This window comes from Oryx dammah, unplaced genomic scaffold (assembly GCF_014754425.2).
Source record: "Oryx dammah isolate SB20612 unplaced genomic scaffold, SCBI_Odam_1.1 HiC_scaffold_5, whole genome shotgun sequence".
NCBI lineage: Eukaryota > Metazoa > Chordata > Mammalia > Artiodactyla > Bovidae > Oryx > Oryx dammah.
In genome coordinates this window covers 94,515,616-94,532,394 of record NW_024070189.1, presented here as the reverse complement: position 1 = coordinate 94,532,394, position 16,779 = coordinate 94,515,616, and the positions used below count along the sequence as shown (strand labels likewise).

At 47.1% G+C, this 16,779-nt stretch overlaps 1 protein-coding gene across 5 annotated transcripts in view; it reads right to left on the bottom strand.

Moving 5' to 3' along the window:
* TYK2 (tyrosine kinase 2) overlaps positions 1 to 8,306 on the bottom strand; it is a 29,245-nt gene extending 20,939 nt beyond the window's left edge. For 2 of the 5 annotated variants that reach the window (XR_005721115.1, XM_040240732.1), the window contains exons 1-6: positions 8,101 to 8,294; positions 6,725 to 6,823; positions 6,233 to 6,448; positions 2,315 to 2,438; positions 2,050 to 2,197; positions 1,566 to 1,729 (exon numbers count right to left, since the gene is read on the bottom strand). Coding sequence is in view for 4 of the 5 variants with exons in the window: in XM_040240732.1 (XP_040096666.1) it covers positions 1,566 to 1,729; positions 2,050 to 2,197; positions 2,315 to 2,438; positions 6,233 to 6,428 (632 nt within the window). In the remaining variant the exon portion in view is untranslated. Of the gene's footprint in view, positions 1 to 1,565; positions 1,730 to 2,049; positions 2,198 to 2,314; positions 2,439 to 6,232; positions 6,449 to 6,724; positions 6,824 to 6,964; positions 7,079 to 7,570; positions 7,678 to 8,100 lie in introns of those variants that run through there. The other 3 variants (XM_040240733.1, XM_040240735.1, XM_040240736.1) reach the window with 3 other exon arrangements.
* Positions 8,307 to 16,779: the final 8,473 nt, after the last annotated feature.

Below are 16,779 nucleotides of genomic sequence, written 5' to 3'. Positions count from 1 at the left end.
ACCTGTCAATGCAGGGGACAGGGGTTCAATCCCTGATCTGGGACGATTCCATATGCTGCAGAGCAACAAAGCCCGTATGCCACAACTATTGAGCCAGTGCTTGGCAACAAATCACTGCAATGAGAAGCCTGTGCACTGTAGCTAGAGAGTAGTCTCTGCTTGCCACAGCTAGAGAAAAGTCTACGCAGCAACAAAGACCCAGCGTAACCAAAAATAAATAAATAAATAATTTCAAAAAGAACTGCAGGTCCTAGGACTTCCCTGGTGGTCTAGTCATTAAGAATATGCCTTTCAGTGCAGGGGACACAGGCTCGATCCTTGGTCGGGGAACTAAGACCCCATATGACTTGAGGCAACTTAGCCCACATGCTGCAACTAGAGAGAAGATCACGAAGATTCCATATACCTCAACTAAGACTCAATGCAGCCAAAGATAAAATAAATAATTTTTGTTTTTTTTTAATGCAGGTCCTGGGACATTCCCTGGCTGTTTTCAGTGGTTAGGATTTGGCGCTTTCATTGCTGTAGCCTTGGTTTCAAACCCTGATGGGGGAACTAAGATCCCACAAGCTACACAGCACAGCCAAAAAAAAAACTGCAGGGTTGCCTCCTCCAGGCAGTATGTCCTGAGTGTTCCAGTCCTCACCTCAGTGGAGGTGAGTAACTCCCCAGACTTCTGCCTTCTCCCTTCCCTTGAATTCTAGGGAATCATCTAAGCTCACTCTACTCCAGCCATGCTTCCTCCAACACATCAGGCACAGCCCGGGCTCAGGGCTTTTGTACTGGCTGATACCTCTGGAAAATTCTCTTCTCACAAATACCCACCTGGCTCCCTCCTTTACTTCCTTCAAATCTCTGAAAGTGAATGTCACCTTTTCAGTGAGAAACTGATGACCCAGTTTTAAACTGTACACCCCTCATTCTCTGATACCCCCTTCCTCTTTTCCAGTTTAATTTTTCCCCATTGCATTCATCACCATCAAAAACACTATATACATTTTATCATTTTACTTTTGTATTTTGTTTATTGCCTGTCTTCTCCATCAAATATGAGCTCCAGGGACTTCCCTGATGTCCTAGTGGCTAAGACTCTGTGTTCCCAATGCAGGGGACCCTAGGCTCAATCCCTGGTCAGGGATCGATGGAGTGATCGGTGGAGTGATGCCTGCATAGGAGAGAAATGAGTCAGGAAGTTGATATCTGCTGCCATTAGCCTTGTGGACTCCCAGACCTGCTGTCTCCCTTCACAACTAGATCCCATGTGCCACAACTAAGAGTTTGTACGCCACAACTAAAGATCCTGCATGCTGCAACTAAGACCAAGCACAGCCAAAATAAATACACAATTCTTTTTTTTTAAGTGAGCTCTAAGAAGTCACAGATTTCATCTACCTGGTTTACTGTTGTGTGTCCAACACCCAAAACTAGTACCAGCACACAGTAGGTGCTCGACAAAAGTTTGTTGAATGAATGAAGGCATGGAAGTATGCAAGGTCTACCCTAGCCTTCAGATACCCGGGCATGTCCACCCACCTATGCAATGTCCCCGCCCCATTCCCAGATACCTGGTCTTCTTGGCCACCTTTTCAAGGGGGACACCATTGCGGAGAGCGAGGTGGCAGAGGTGCAAAAGGGCCATGCCCAGGCTCTCATTCTGAAAGTGGTGGATCTCCTCCTCGCTGGATAGCTCCCATAGTGACGCCACGTCATTTACAAACTCATGCTTGCCCTGGGGATGGGGAATCAGGCAGAAAGGGAGGTGTGAGAACTTGTTCACTCCCCAGCTTCCGGTTACTTTCAGGAAGGGAGGGACCCCATATGTATGCCTCATCTGCCCAATCCTATGCCTGTGACAGACATCACTAATCAACCACAGTACTCTTACCCCTGCAACCCTAAGAGTCCAAAACCCTTTTGTTCAGGCAGCCAAAGGATCCCAGATGGCATGACTGAAACCCACTAGCTATAGCAAATTGGGAGGGAAGTGGGGGCTCCTCAATCGCCCAAGGTCTCTCACAAATAGTCATGCCTCCCTAGCCCTGCTCACACCTGCTCAAAGAGGTACTCAAAGGAGGCAGGGTCCAGGAGTTGCACCCCCTGCTCTGCCTGTTCTGAGGAAGTCTCAGGCCCTGGGGGCCCGCAGCGGTACACAGCCGGCTCCTGAGGATTTGTGCCATGCCAGTTTCGGAAATAAAACCTGCAGGAAAGGAGGGGGTGCAGTTGAGGTTTAGCATGGATTCAGGCTAAGTCTTGGCAGGTGGGGACTGGGGAGGGAGGGGAGAGGACAAAAGGCTTCTAAGGGGACTTTGCCCACCTCATGCGGAAGTACAGCGTCAGGCTGGAGTCCCTGGAGGTATCCAGGATGTGATTTGGAGGCAGCCAGACCTGGGCCTGGGCATCGAAGAGGGCAAAAAGATTGAAGCAGGGTGGAGTGATGCCTGCACAGGGGAGAAATGAGTCAGGAAGTTGACGTCTGCTGCCATTAGCCTCGTAGACTCCCAGACCTGCCGTCTCCCTTCACAACCTCTCCCTGGCCTCCTCCCCTGCCAACAGAAGACAATGCAATATGTAGACCATGCTGTGGCCATACAGAAAAACTACATTTCCCAGTCTCCCTTGCAGCTAGGATGAGGGCATTGGACAGTTTTTTGGCCAATGGGATGTAGGCAGAAGGAATATACATTTTCCAGGTCTAGAAATAAACTCTCCTATCCTCTTCCTTACCCTAGGGATGTTGGAGACCCTTCATGCCTAGTGGTGAAACTACAAGATAGAGGGGAACCATTTGACCAGCACTAAATGCTAGGGCATCAGCATTAAATGCTTACATCTGGTGGCTCAGATGGTAAAGACTCTGACCGCAATGAGGAAAATCCAGGTTTGATCCCTGGCTCGGGAAAATGCCCTGGAGAAGGGAATGGCTACCCACTTCAGTACTCTTGCCTGGAGAATTCCATGGGCAGAGGGCCCTGGTGGACTACAGTCCATGGGGTTGCGAAGAGTCAGACATGTTTAAGCAACTAACACTTTCACTATCAGACTTATGGTAAATTTTCATTGTCTTAACCCAGGAGAATTTGGGGGATGCTGCTTGTTACTGGAGCAAACCTAGCATAGACTGACTAACACAGCTCTTCAGACTGCTGGCACTTTGCCTGTCTCTCTCTGAACTCCAGCCCCAGAGAAATACCCAACTACCCTTGGCTGTCACCCTGTAGATATCTCTGGCCCCCTGAGATGTGCTTTGTTCCAAACAGATCTCATCTGAGGTCCCCAGACCTGCCCCCTCTCAGCATAGTTCTCTAAGCCAGGATTTCATCTTTGTCATTAACTCATCCCACCTCCTCAAAATCAGATTGGTCACAAACCCTGTTCTTTCTGCACCCTTCATTCTCTCTAGGATCCACCCACTTCCTTCAAATACAAAACCCAGTCCCAGCTCAGCCTCCAGATTTATTGTCATTCCCCATACTGGCCACCTAAGCATCTTTTTTCATACGTACATCACTTAAAAACTGTATATAAAATAGTTCTTTTGGAATAATTTATAATCACCTAAATACCAGCCACTAAAGAAATAAAACTTGGCAAGGCCAACTGAAACCCCCCCCTACATCCACCTCCTCTCTCCTATCGCAAAGAGGTAACCATACTCCTGAACTAGAGTTTATCATTTTCATATTTTCTATGACCTAGTTTTAAATGCTATAAACTTGAATGTAGTATTATATCATAGGTGTCCTTCAGCAATTTGTTTTTTCAGGCTATGATAGCTTTTAAGCTTCACACGTGATACATGTAACTTTGGTTGAATCTTTTTCCTGGCTGCATAGTATTTCAGTGTTCAACCACACTGCAACTGATCTGTGCATTCTCCTCTACAAAGACTTTGAGATGGCCTCTTATTTCTCAGTAAAATAAATGAGGCTGCTCTGAACATTCTCGTGTGTGTCTCCTGGAACACATGAGCTGAGTGTTTGTAGAGTACGTATCTAGGAGTGGAACTGTGTGCCCTCAGGGAATGTATTCAGGTTATATGATGCCAAATTGCTCTACAAAAATCACTGCATCCAGGAATTCCCCAGAAGTCCAATGGTTAGGACTTGGTACTTTCACTGCTGAGGATCCAGATTGAACCCCTGGTTGGGGAACTAAGATCCCACAAGCCACATGGCACAGCCAAAAAAAAAAAAAAATTGTTACATCCAAGTGTACTGCACCCCAAAGAAGGAGCACACCTCCCTGTGAGACAGCTTCCTAAAGAACCAATCTGTGGGCCTTCCCTGGTGGTCCAGTGGTTAAGAATCCATTTTCCAATGCAGGGGATGCAGGTTCAATCTCTGGTCTGGGAACTATGGTCCCACATGCTATAGGGCAACTAAGCCCATAAGCCACAAGTGACAAGTTCCTACACCTCAGCAAAGATCTGATGCAGCCAATAAATAAATATTTAAAATAAAAACAAAAGACAAATATTAGAGGAAGATATTCTTTGAAAAAAAAAGAACCAATCTATTTCACTCTCTGGCTTAAACCTTCCATGGCTCCCTCTTTGCCCCATAAGAAAGCTCAACCCCCTCAGCAATGAACAACCATGACCTGGACCCAGATAGTCATGCTCTGCTTTCAATTTCTAGTTTCCCTTCTAAATTCTTGAAACTGATTCTCCAGTTACTCTTAAGATCTTTTCCTTCCTCAAACAGATTAGGTTCTCGGGACCTTGACTAGGCATGATTCACATGCCTAGCGAACCTGTCTGACTTCTTTATGGTCAGAGACTTCCCTGGCGATTCAGGTGGCTAAGACTCTGCGCTCCCAATGCAGGGGGCCCGCGTTCTATCCCTGGGCAGAGAACTAGATCGAACATGTCACAACTAAAGATCTCAAGAGCCACAACTAAGACCTGATGCAGTCAATAATAAATAAATAAAATTTTTTTAAAAAAGAATCAGCCATCAGTGGAAAAGTATGAAGTGTTATAGAAATCTACCAGAAAGCCCCCATTCAGCTGTGGGGCAGGGGGGTTGAGACGGTGTCCTGGAGGAAGGGGTAGGTAAGTCCCCTGGAAGATGCTCTCTCCTCCTCTGGCAGAAGACATTAGACTTCTGAGCACATCCACTGCAAGCTCTCATGACCATTCCATGTTCCCCTACTGCTCCTGGGAAAAAGTCTAAACTCTAGACTCTCCCCTCTGGGGTTTAAGGCCCTTAAGCTTTAAGGTTTAAGACCTGACTCTGGCTGACCTCTCACCCATCATCTCCCTTCCTGGAGTTCCTTGCTCCTAAGCTCACGCACCACACTCTGCTTCCGCCACAAGAGCCAGAGCATCTTTGACCCGTGAGTTCAACCATGTTCCTCCTTTGCTCACAGTCTTCCATGGCTCCCATCTCACTTGCAGTAAAGTTTGAAGTCTTCCCTGAGGCCCCAAAGGCTCTGCACAACTGGCACCATCACCTGCTCACCCTCACCTATCCCTGTCTCCCTTCACTCACGTGGCTGTAGCTACGTGAAAGGAACACGAGCTGAGTGTTTGTAGAGTACGTACCTAACTGTGTGGCCTCCTCACAGTTACCAGCAAGTTCCCACCTCAGGGCCTTTGCACTTGCTGTTCTCGCTGCCAGACGTCCCTGTGGCTTGCTCCCTTATCTCCTCAAGTTTTAAATCTTTTTTTTTTTTTGGCAGCACCATGCGGCTTGTGGCATCTTAGTTCCCAATCAGGGATCGAACCCTGGCTCCCATCCCCACAGTGGAAGTTCAGAGTATTAACCTTTGGACCACCAAGCAAGTCCCCAAGTGTGAAATCTTTTACCATCATCTCTCGCCTCCTATTCAGTTTCCTTATTTATTGCATTTCTTGCTGAGCCCTATAAGAATTCAGCTGCAATGCAAGAGACCTAGGTTTGATCCCTGGGTTGGGATGATCCCCTGGAGGGAATAGCAATCCACTGAAGTATTCTTGCCTGAGAAACCCCATGGACAGAGGAACCCGGTGGGCTACAGTCCACGGGGTTGCAAAGAGCTGGACACAACGGAGCAACTAACACTTTCACTTTCATCAGAATATCAGCTTTTTACAAGACTGATTGCAAATTACAGAGGCAGTAATTGGGGGCTGGCACACAGAAGGTGCTCACTCAACAGGGGAGGCATGAATGGGCAGACAACTGGATAAACAGGGCCCAGTGGCTGCTGGCACCTCCACCTCGCCATGGGGCCGATGGCCGGGACTCACCGACTTTGTGTGCGATGTGGATGCAGACATCCTCCGCGGTCAGTGTGGGCTCAGTGAAAGTGACCCAGGGCTCCCCACCACTGGGGCCAGCCCAGTGCAGAAGTACTTTCAGGCCTTCTCTGGTGGTCATGGGCTGAGCTCCGTCCCCATTGGGCTTCCTGCCCCTGGTGGTGGTCCTCCATTGGCACAGAGGCATGTTCTTGACAGCTGGCCTGCCTGTGGAGGAACATCCTATCAAGCCCCCAGGCCTCAGCCTTGAGGGCCCTTTATAGTACCTCAACATTCCTACCTCCAAACTGAAGGGAAAGACCCCTCACTATGCAAACTTAGGCACCCAATTCCCCTCCACGGGCCTCAGTTTCCACATCTGTCTGATGGAGCTGGGGTTTGCGACACCGCCCCCCCCACCACGCTACATCAGTCATGAACAGCACCACCACCAACCCCTTTACTGGACAAATTCACCAATACAAAAGTCTGCCCTGAACCCACCTTTCCAAAATAACCTGGGTGGTCAGACAGACCTGGGGGTGAATCCTGTGTCGATTCAAGTGCAAGTCATTTAGTTATGTTGGGCCTCAGTCTCCCCATCTGGAAAAGAGACATGCTGAGAGTGTTGCCATGAAGAGAGAGTTGTGACATTTCTACATTCCTTTTAAAGAAACTTTTAAACTAGAGTTGTAAGGGAATTATGCACTGCTGTTACCATATTGTGGGCAGGTAAGGACTTACTATAGCCATTTGGTTGTTTTGTGGTTGTTTTGTAGACAGGTTCTTCCTTCTTATCCTGCTGTCTGTCTTTGTGTTTGGATGAAATTACTACAGGATTTTTCCCTTGTGGTTACCCTAAGTTTAATAAGTTTAAGATGTGTTATGAGACTTACAAAACATACCTCACACTGACAATACCCTCTTTTAAGCTAACAGCTTCCCTTTAGTATAATTTGTAAACTTTACATTTTTAATTCTCCACCTTACATTTTGATTACTGCTGTTACACTTCACACTTTTTATAAATTGTAGTTATGGTTATTTTTTTCTACGTTTTTTTAAAAACTAGAGTTATAAATCAATTAGGTTGTGATGTTTCAACACAGTTCTGTATGTTACACATTAAGAATCTTGATACAGGCATGAACAAATAACAAATATGATAAAATCAAGCATGAAGTCATTATCATTAATTTTATAATCATAGTCGTTTCTCTCTTTCAGCCAATATTCCTGCTTCCCACATCTACTCCTACTAGTGACCCTGGTCCCTGCTGGCTCCCTGAGCGGTGGAGGGGTTCTGTTCAGCTCTTTTCCCAACAATCTGGAACTTTTTGAGAGGCAGACTCAGGGTCCAGGCTTCCTGAGGTCTCCAAGTATTTCCGGAGAAGGACTGTCAGCAATTAGAGTGACGTTACTCATTTAAGACCCTGATGAGGGAAAAACAGAATATCGCAATTGCATAATGCCGGATTTGTCAGGAATCAACTTCTCTCGGAGCCTGTTTCCTCATTTGGAAAATAGGCATAAAACAGTCTCTCTCTCAAAGGGTTGTTGGGAGGATTCAATGAGCTTGAAGCAGAGAAAAGACTCCGCGAGGGGCCTGGCAAACGCTTGGTAAGTGTTCGCAAAGTCGGACACGACTGACCTACTGAACAACAAATGATTTTCTTTGAGATAAGACCCTAGGGATCGGGCTTTTGTAGTGGCCATCTCCTCCTTCCTCATCCCCTCTGGGCACAGATCTAGCTTTGAAGATGAGGTCGAAGATGAGGTCTAAGTGAGGTCCGCAGCCCCCAACCCCCTAAGCAAACCACCTCCCCGCCAGAAATCTCCAAACCCTGCTGGCAGGGGCAGGAACCGTGCTGTGTACCCACCCGGCATCGATCAGTCACAAGGCAGTGTGGGGGCTTCTAACCACCTCCTGCAAAGGGCAGTTCCGCCAGCTGCATCCTTCCTGATGATCTCCAGGGCGTGCTCCCTCGCGCCCCCTTCCAGACTCACCCTTTCCCCGGAACTCGCTACAACCCGGGACCCCACCCGGACGCCCGGGGCAGCGGCCTCTTGATCGCCCCTGGAACAGCACCTCCCATTGGTCGCCTGAAACGGGCACATCCATTGGTCGCTGCCTGCTCCGCCCCTTCACTACTACGGTGGCTCCCCTATTGGTTCAGGCTTCAAGTTTCGCTCAACCTGGGGCGGGAGAGCTTAAACTCTCTGCGGCGCCGCGACTTCAATTACCCACGCAGGAGTGGATCCAAGCAAGTCAGGCTTCCAGAGCTTATCCTGGTGCAAGGTCAGATCGTCATCTCGGCGATCAAGGTTGCAGCTGGATGCCATTCAGTCCTCTGACCCCGCTGCCATGTGGCCCTACATTCCGTCCTGCCTCTCCTCCCTGTCTGCGTGGCCAGCCTTGCTTCTCAGAGCTGAGACACCCCACCAACCACCAACCACCCCCGCCTTCTGGAGGAGGCGTTCAGGGCCCACCCGCTCAGATTCCTTTTCTAATCACCCATAGCCCTGATGCTGGGAAAGACTGAGGGCAAGAGGAGAAGGGGACGACAGGATGAGATGGTCGGATGGCATCACTGACTCAATAGACATGAGTTTGAGCAAACACTGCGAGATAGTCAGACAGGAAAGCCTGGCATGTTTCAGTTCTTGGGGTGGCAAAGAGTGACTGGAACAACAACAAAATCCTGTTCTCCGAGGCCTCTTTGCTCAAGGTAGCAGCTTGGGCGTCCCACCTGATCCAAGTTCTGATCCCTGCAAAACAAGTCGCTGCTATTTATAACTCAGCGTTTCATACACATTATTTCATTTTGTTGCAGGAAGAGGGACCCCTTCCAGGGCCCGAGAGTGGGCTCTTGTCTAACACTTGGAAATGAATTACCAAGGAGACACGTACTGACAAAGCAAAAGACATTATTGGAAAGGGGCGCCCGTGGGGGGGAAAGAGAGCAGCAGAGTAAGGGAATGCAGGAGAACTGCCCTGTTGCATGGCTCTCAGTCTCGGGTTAGATGTGATGGGGTTAGTTTCTGGGTTGTCTCTGGCCAATCATTCTGGTGGTGCATTCGTGGATCAGCCTAGATGAATTCTAGCAAGGATTCTGGGAGGTGGTCCGAGTATGTATTGGCATTTTCTCTCTCCTTTTGACCTTTCCCGAGTTCTTTCTGGTTGCTAGTAGTTTGTTAGTTCTGCATTCCTCCTGTTGTAAGATAACTTACTCAAGTAGTTACTATCAAGCCTGGCCAGGGCAGCAGGTTTCAGTCAGTGGGTTCCCCTAACAATCTGATGTTAGCAGTAGTCCTCTGGCATCTCTTATCCCCATTTCTCAGAGAAAGAAACCGCGGTACAGAGAGGTGACAAAGACTCTTTCCTTGCCCAAACTTTAGTCCTCTGAGCCTTCTTCTGTTTTTTAAAATAATTTTATTTCTTTTTATTTTTGGCTATCCTGAGTCTTCATTGCTGCATGGGCGGGCTTTTCCCTAGTTGCGGAGGGCAGGGACCACTCTCTAGTTGTGGTGTGCGGGCTTCTCATTGCTGTGGCTTCTCTTGTTGTGGAGCACAGGCTCTAGAGTGCTTGGGCTTCAGTGTTGCGGCTCCCGGGCTCTAGAGTACAGGCTCAATAGTTGTGCTGCTTGGGCTTGGTTGTTCTGTGACAAGTGGGATCTTCCCAGACCAGGGATCAAACCTTAATCTCCTGCATTGGTAGGTGGATTCTTTACCCCTAAGCCACCAGGAAGCCCTGAGCCTTCTTCTTGACTACCCCTCAACCTTGGCCCCAGCCCTGTCTTTGTCCTGCACAGTCCTCCCCTGACCCCTAATATCTGATCAGGTTTTTCAGTTTCCACCATTGATGTATAAATATTCATCCTCTCTTTAGCAAGAATCCTGTGAGGTCAGTTTAGCAAGAATCCCCCTATCCTTGTTTTTAAGGTTTATTTATTCATTTATTTATTTTATTTTGGGGATCAGCTAAGGGTTGCCCTTGCTGCTCAGGCTTTCTCTCATTGCACCGCACGGGCTTCCCACAGCGGTGGCTTCTCTTATTGGGGAGCGCTGGCTCTAGGTGCTTGGACTTAGTAGTCGCAGCACATGGGCTTCAGTTGTTGAGGCTCTTGGGCTGTAAAGCACTGACTTAGTAGTTGTGGCACACTGGCTTAGTTGCTCTGCGCCATTTGGGATCTTCCTGGACTGAGGATCGAACCAGTGTCCCTTGCATTACATGGTGGATTCCACTGGACCACCAGGGAAGCTCCCCTCCCACCCTCCCCCATCACACCCTCATTCTGCTCTTTGCCTGGCAATCCCCAGATGTCTTTGCTGCATTCAGAGTTGAGCCCAGTGCTCTCCCCTTTTGCAGTCCCGCTTTGCAGTTGTCCTGAATAGTCTCCCTTACTGTTTTGTGAGTCAAAAATATTGCCTGCCATATCTGTAAACAAAGGATATTGCAGTCATCCAGCCATCACATTGAATAGGAGCTAGATGGGCCTCAGGGTAAACGGCTGGTTTCTCCCCTGTGGATGGATACTCCAAATTAGCAGGAGACAGAAGAGCTAAGCTTCGCTCAGGTAAAAGATAGAGACCACATATTTCTCATTCTGCAAGTCATGGATGGTGACTGCAGCCATGAAATTAAAAGACACTCCTTGGAAGAAAAGCTATGACAAACCTAGAGAGTGAATTAAAAAATCAGAGACACCACTTTGCAGACAAAGTTCCTTATAGTCAAAGCTATGGTTTTTCCAGTAGTCATGTATGGATGTGAGGGTTGGACCATAAATAAGGCTGAGTGCTGAAGAACTCATGCTTTTGAACTGTGGTGCTGGAGAAGACTCTTGAGAGTCCCTTGGACAGCAAGGAGATCATATCAGTCAATCCTAAAGGAAATCAGTCTTGAATATTCATTGGAAGAGCTGATGCTGAAGCTGAAGCTCCAATACTTTGGCCACCTGATGTGAAGAGACAACTCATTGGAAAAAGACCTCATGCTGGGAAAGAGTGGAGGCATACTCATTGGAAAAGACTGTCATGCTGAGAAAGACTGAGGGCAAGAGGAGAAGGGGTGACAGAGGCTAAAACTGTTGGATGGCATCATCGACTCGATGGACATGAATTTGAGCAAACTCTTAGAGAGAGTGAAGGACAGGGAAGCATGGCATGCTGCAATTCATGGAGTCACAGAGAGTCAGACACGACCTGGTGACTGAACAAGTCAAGGAGACCCCGACTATACATGCACAGAAAGGCTCCTTGGAGGTCAAAAAGGAGGGGGTGTCACCTCATAGTAAGTGATGTCAGCCTACCCATAGGGCTCTTCACTGGAATCCATCTTGGCTAAGACATGCATGCACACATGGGAGGACACTGAGATAAACCAAATATGTACTCAGAACCAGGCAAAGAAAGATAATTGGCCAAAGGAAAACTGGAAGACATGCCCCATAAAAGTGATTCAACCTACCATAAGGGTGTGACTCTGTCTCTGAGCCTGCCTCTGTGTCTATCCACACATACTCTTTTTCCTTCCTAATAATCACTACTTGTTTCACTACTTCCTGTCTCTATGTGGAAATTAATTTCTACACACTTGACAGGCCAGGGCCTGAGGGTCTTAGTGGTGAGAATTCAGCATTCTTACTGCCTCAGGCTGACTTCAATCTCTGGCTGGGGAACCGAAACCCTGCCTCAAACCACTGTAGGTGGAGGCTATCAGAGATCAGCGTTACAGCCGCACAGATGGTGAGCCCTGAGGAACTCAGGATAGAAACAGGATGCCCACCATCCCACCCATCAGTCACTGCAATGCATGGGTGCATGCTACTTCAATCATGTCCAACTCTTTTCAACCCTAAAGCCTGTCTGTCCGTGGGTTTCCCAGGCCAGAATACAGGAGTGAATTACCATGCCCTCCTCCAGGGGATCTTCCTGATCCAGGAACCAAACCCGAACCTCTTAAGAAACCTGCACAGGCAGGTGAGTTCTTTTCCACAAGCGCCACCTAGGAAGTTACTGCAGCCACCCTTGCAGAGATGCACCATGAAGAGACTGAGGATGAGAAAGCGCAGGTCAGCTGAGGTACCTGTCAAAGGAATGATTTCAGTGAGCCCAGACTCTTGCATCTTCCCGTACATAGAAAAGCACTAAACTCTTTAACTTGAGATATCTGATTTTCTTTAATTAACAATAACCTTGTTGTAAAAGCTTGAATATATCCTGGCTCCCCCCTCACCTCTTCAGAGCAATCTCTCAGAGTTATCTGAGATGCTGTGTCCCAGACTTCAGTCCTCAGTTTGTCTGCCAAATAAAATATAACTCTCAGCTTTTATGTTGTGCTTTTTTTTTTTGTCCCAGTTGACAGTGTGTGTGTTTTTTTAATTGGAGTAGAGTTGCTTGTCAGAGTTGTGTTAGTTTCTGCTGTACAGCAAAGTGAATGTTATGCGTATACATATATTCCCTCTTTTTTAGATTTCCGTCCCATTTAGATCACCACAGAGCATTGAGTAGAGTTATCTGTGCTCTACAGTAGGTTCTTATTATTATCTAGCAATAACTAATCCCAGTTTCCCAATTCATCCTACCCTCTTTACCCCCTTAGTATCCGTGTTTATTTTCTATATCTGTGTCTCTATTTCTGCTTTGAAAATAAGTTCATCTGTACCATTTATGATAAGGGACAAAGTAGGTGATTAAATAGTTAATCCCACTAGGGGATTGTAAGTAGAAAAAATATGGGAGACCCCAGTAAGTTAATGGCCACTTAAGAAAACAGGTTTGCTTAACCACAAAGCATGCACTGCAAACATGAGGCCAGCTCCAAAACAATAAAACAATGGCAGTAGGAGACCCACAGCCTTCCCAGGGAGCTCAGCAAGTTCTAGGACATGCTTTCTGCACACATGAAAACAATAATTTATGGGAAAGTGACATTTCAAAGTAAATATCCTCATTGTACTGAAACCTGAAATAATTTTTCCATTATGTTATGACTTTCAGCTTAACCATGTGGGGACAAGAAAACATCCCTGCCCAGTCTGGAGGAGGAGCTGATGATCAAAGCACAACACCTACTCAAGAATGAGGAAGTGGGACTTTGCTGGTGGTCCAGTGGGTAAGACTCTGCACTCCCAGTGCTTCGGGCCCAGGTTCGATCCCAGGTTGGGGAACTAGATCCTGGGTGCTGCAACTAAAAGGGCCTGTGTGTGGCAACTAAGACCAGGCGCAGCCAAATAAATACATAAATTAAAAAATAATAATGATAAAATATATGATTTTAAAAAAGAATGAGGAAGAAAGCGGCCTTTCCCTTCTCCCCACTTTTCCTTTGATTATAAAACTGTAGCCCACTAAGTTGAGGGGCTCTGCACCCTCTCACCTGCCCACTGGTAAGCTTTACAAGCACTGTATTCTAATAAATCACTTGGTATCCATCACTCTGACTTTTGCTGAATTCTTTTCTGCACCAAGACATAAAGGAGGACTGGTGATCTTCGGAACTGACCCCACCCCCCGAAACGCCACCTAAAAGTTTAGTTAACGACTTTTAACAAGTGTCAGTATAAATTTTTCTTTAACAGAGGCTGAGGAAAGCTGAGCACCGAAGAATTGATGCTTTTGAACTGTGGTGTTAGAGAAGACTTTTGAGAGTCCCTTGGACTGCAAGGAGATCCAACCAGTCCATTCTGAAGGAGATCAGTCCTGGGTGCTCTTTGGAAGGACTGATGCTAAAGCTGAAACTCCAGTACTTTGGCCACCTCATGCAAAGAGTTGACTCATTGGAAGACTCTGATACTGGGAGGGATTGGAGGCAGGAGGAAAAGGGGATGACAGAGGATGAGATGGCTGGATGGCATCACGGACTCGATGGACGTGAGTTTGAGTGAACTCCAGGAGTTGGTGATGGACAGGGAAGCCTGGAGTGCTGCAATTCATGGGGTCGCAAAGAGTCGGACACGACTGAGTGAACTGAACTGAACTGAGGAGTTTTTCCAGGTCCCAAAGCACCAAAGGGCAGAGCCAGGTTTAATTCTGAAGTTGGAGCTGTAACAGCTGTGGCCAAGAGCATGTGACTACTCTTCTCAGTCTGAGAAAACAGCGGGGGAAACAGACCCTTTTTCACAGGGCAGCTATGGAGATTCAATGTGAAGTTGTAAACAGAAACTTAGCCTAGAGCCTGGAGGATAGTGACTGCTGGGAACTTGGGGATTGGGGAATTAATAGTGATTCACTCTGACAAGAGAATCATTTGCAGCTGGGAAAAAAATAAAAAGCAGAATTCTGTACTGATATGGCGACATCTCCGGAGTGTCTGTATATTTCCTAACAGAGAATGAAATATATAGAACATATAGAATAGGACTTTCCTGGTGATCCAGTGGTTAAGGCTCCCTGCCTTCACCGGTCCTGGTTTGATCACTAGCCAGGGAACTAAGGCCCCACATGCTGAGTGGCATGGCCAGAAAGAAAGTGTTAGGTAGTTAGAATAGGGAAAAGGAGTCCAGAATGGCGGTGGCTAAAAGATAAGGAAGAGAAAAGCACGCGAAAATAGAACAAAGGAAGGTCTGAGGACCAGAGTGAGGACTTCAGGTAGAACAGACAGCACTCCTGGCTGGCCCAGTTTACATAGGGCAGGTCTGGGGGGTTGGGGGTACTTAAAAAGAGGAGCCAAGGGCTGGGGCTCTCTGCACACCACCCCCTCTGCACGTGCGCTGAGGCGCTCTTTGCTTCGCCACTTTGGGTCAACATGCTTCACGTCTGGAGGATGGATTTTCCTGTTATTATCTAAGTAAAATAGAGCTGTAACACTGATTTGTCTAAGAGCTATAACACGATCTGTGACACGCCGAGGGCTTTAATGTCCGTCACTCCAAATCTTTGTTGTGACGAAACAAAACCGAGGAGCATACACTCGCCTGACAAAAGAAAAAGAATATATAGAATAAAAAGAATGTATTATATTTTCTTGTGTTTGCTCAGCCCACCTATGGAAGAACTCAAGAGAAATATAGAAATATTGGTTAGTTCAAGGAAAAAATTTTCAGAAAATCTCAGGAAGGATTTCCCTGGGGGTCCAGTGATTGGCACTCTGTGCTTCCATTGCTGGGGGTGGAATCCCTGTGGAGAACTAGGATCCTACATGACCCATGGTGCGGCAAAAACAAAACCCAAAAAACCAACAACAAAAATCAAAATGCAGAAAAGAAATCTCACATTTCTCTCACACCCATCTTTGGTTCATCAGCAAAATCTCACCCCACTTGGTCCAGTCCCATCACTCTCCCGAACCAATGAAGTCGCTTCTATCAGGGTCTGAGACTCCTCCCCCTGCCCCGCCCACCCCACCTCTGGCCTCCCTGCACGGCCCACAGCATTTGTGAGCATCTGAGCACAATCGCTTATCCTTTATAGATATGAGTGATCAGGCTCAGAGCCTGATTGTATGGGTTACAGCATTGTAACACCATTTAAATGCTAACCTGGCAGCTCAGATGGTAAAAAATCTGCCTGTCATGCAGGAAACCTGGGTTTGATCCCTGGGTCGGGAAGATCCCCTGGAGAAGAAGGTACCCACTCCAGTATTCTGGCCTGGAAAATCCCAAGGACAGAGGAGCCTGGTGGGCTACAGTTCATGGGGTCGAAAAGAGTCCGACGTGACCGAGAGACTAACACTTTTACTTTATTTTTATTTTATTTTTTTTACACTTTCACTGTAAATGCTAAGGATCTCTTATGCAAAGATGAGAGCACTGACTGGGGAGGAGGGGGTCCCAGAGGTTTGGAATGAGAATATTGGGCAGACACAGATGGGCCTGAGAAGGGAACTTCCCTGGCGGTCCAGTGGTTAAAACTTCAAACTCCCAGTGCAGATGGCAAAGTTTCAGTCTGGTTGGGGAACTGAGATCCTGCATGCTGCACAAGGCAGCCAAAAAATTAAAATAAAATAAAAGATGAGCCTGAGAACTTTGACCCATCAAAGTGATATAAGAAGAAATATATGTTGATCTTCATCCCTAATTCCTGGCACAAAACTTCGACAACTCTTGAAACTTCCTGAGCGAGAGGTGATAGTATCGTGTTTCACTGTAGCATTTGGCTTTAGTCCCTGGCTCAGAGCTCCTAAAACCTTTCCAATATCTGGACTGATAGAGGTGAAAAGAACATCTTTTGTGTTTTATAATAAACCTGTGCAACCATACCTGAGTTTATGCTAATGAGGTGACATAGCTAAATCTGGAGATGATCGTACTCAGTGAAGTAAGTCAGATAGAAAAAGACAGATATATGATATCCCTTATATGTGTGCTGTGCTTAGTCGCTCAGTCGTGTCCAGCTCTTTGTGACCCCCATGGGCTGTAGCCCGCTAGGTTCCTCTGCCCATGGGGAGTCTCCAGGCAAGAATACTGGAGTAGGTTGCCATGCTCTCCTCCAGGGGATCTTCCCAACCCAGGGACTGAATCTAGGTCTCCCTCATTGCAGGGATATTCTTTACCATCTGAGCCACAGGGAAGCCCTTGGAAAATATGTGGAATATAGCTGGAATCTTAAAAAAAAG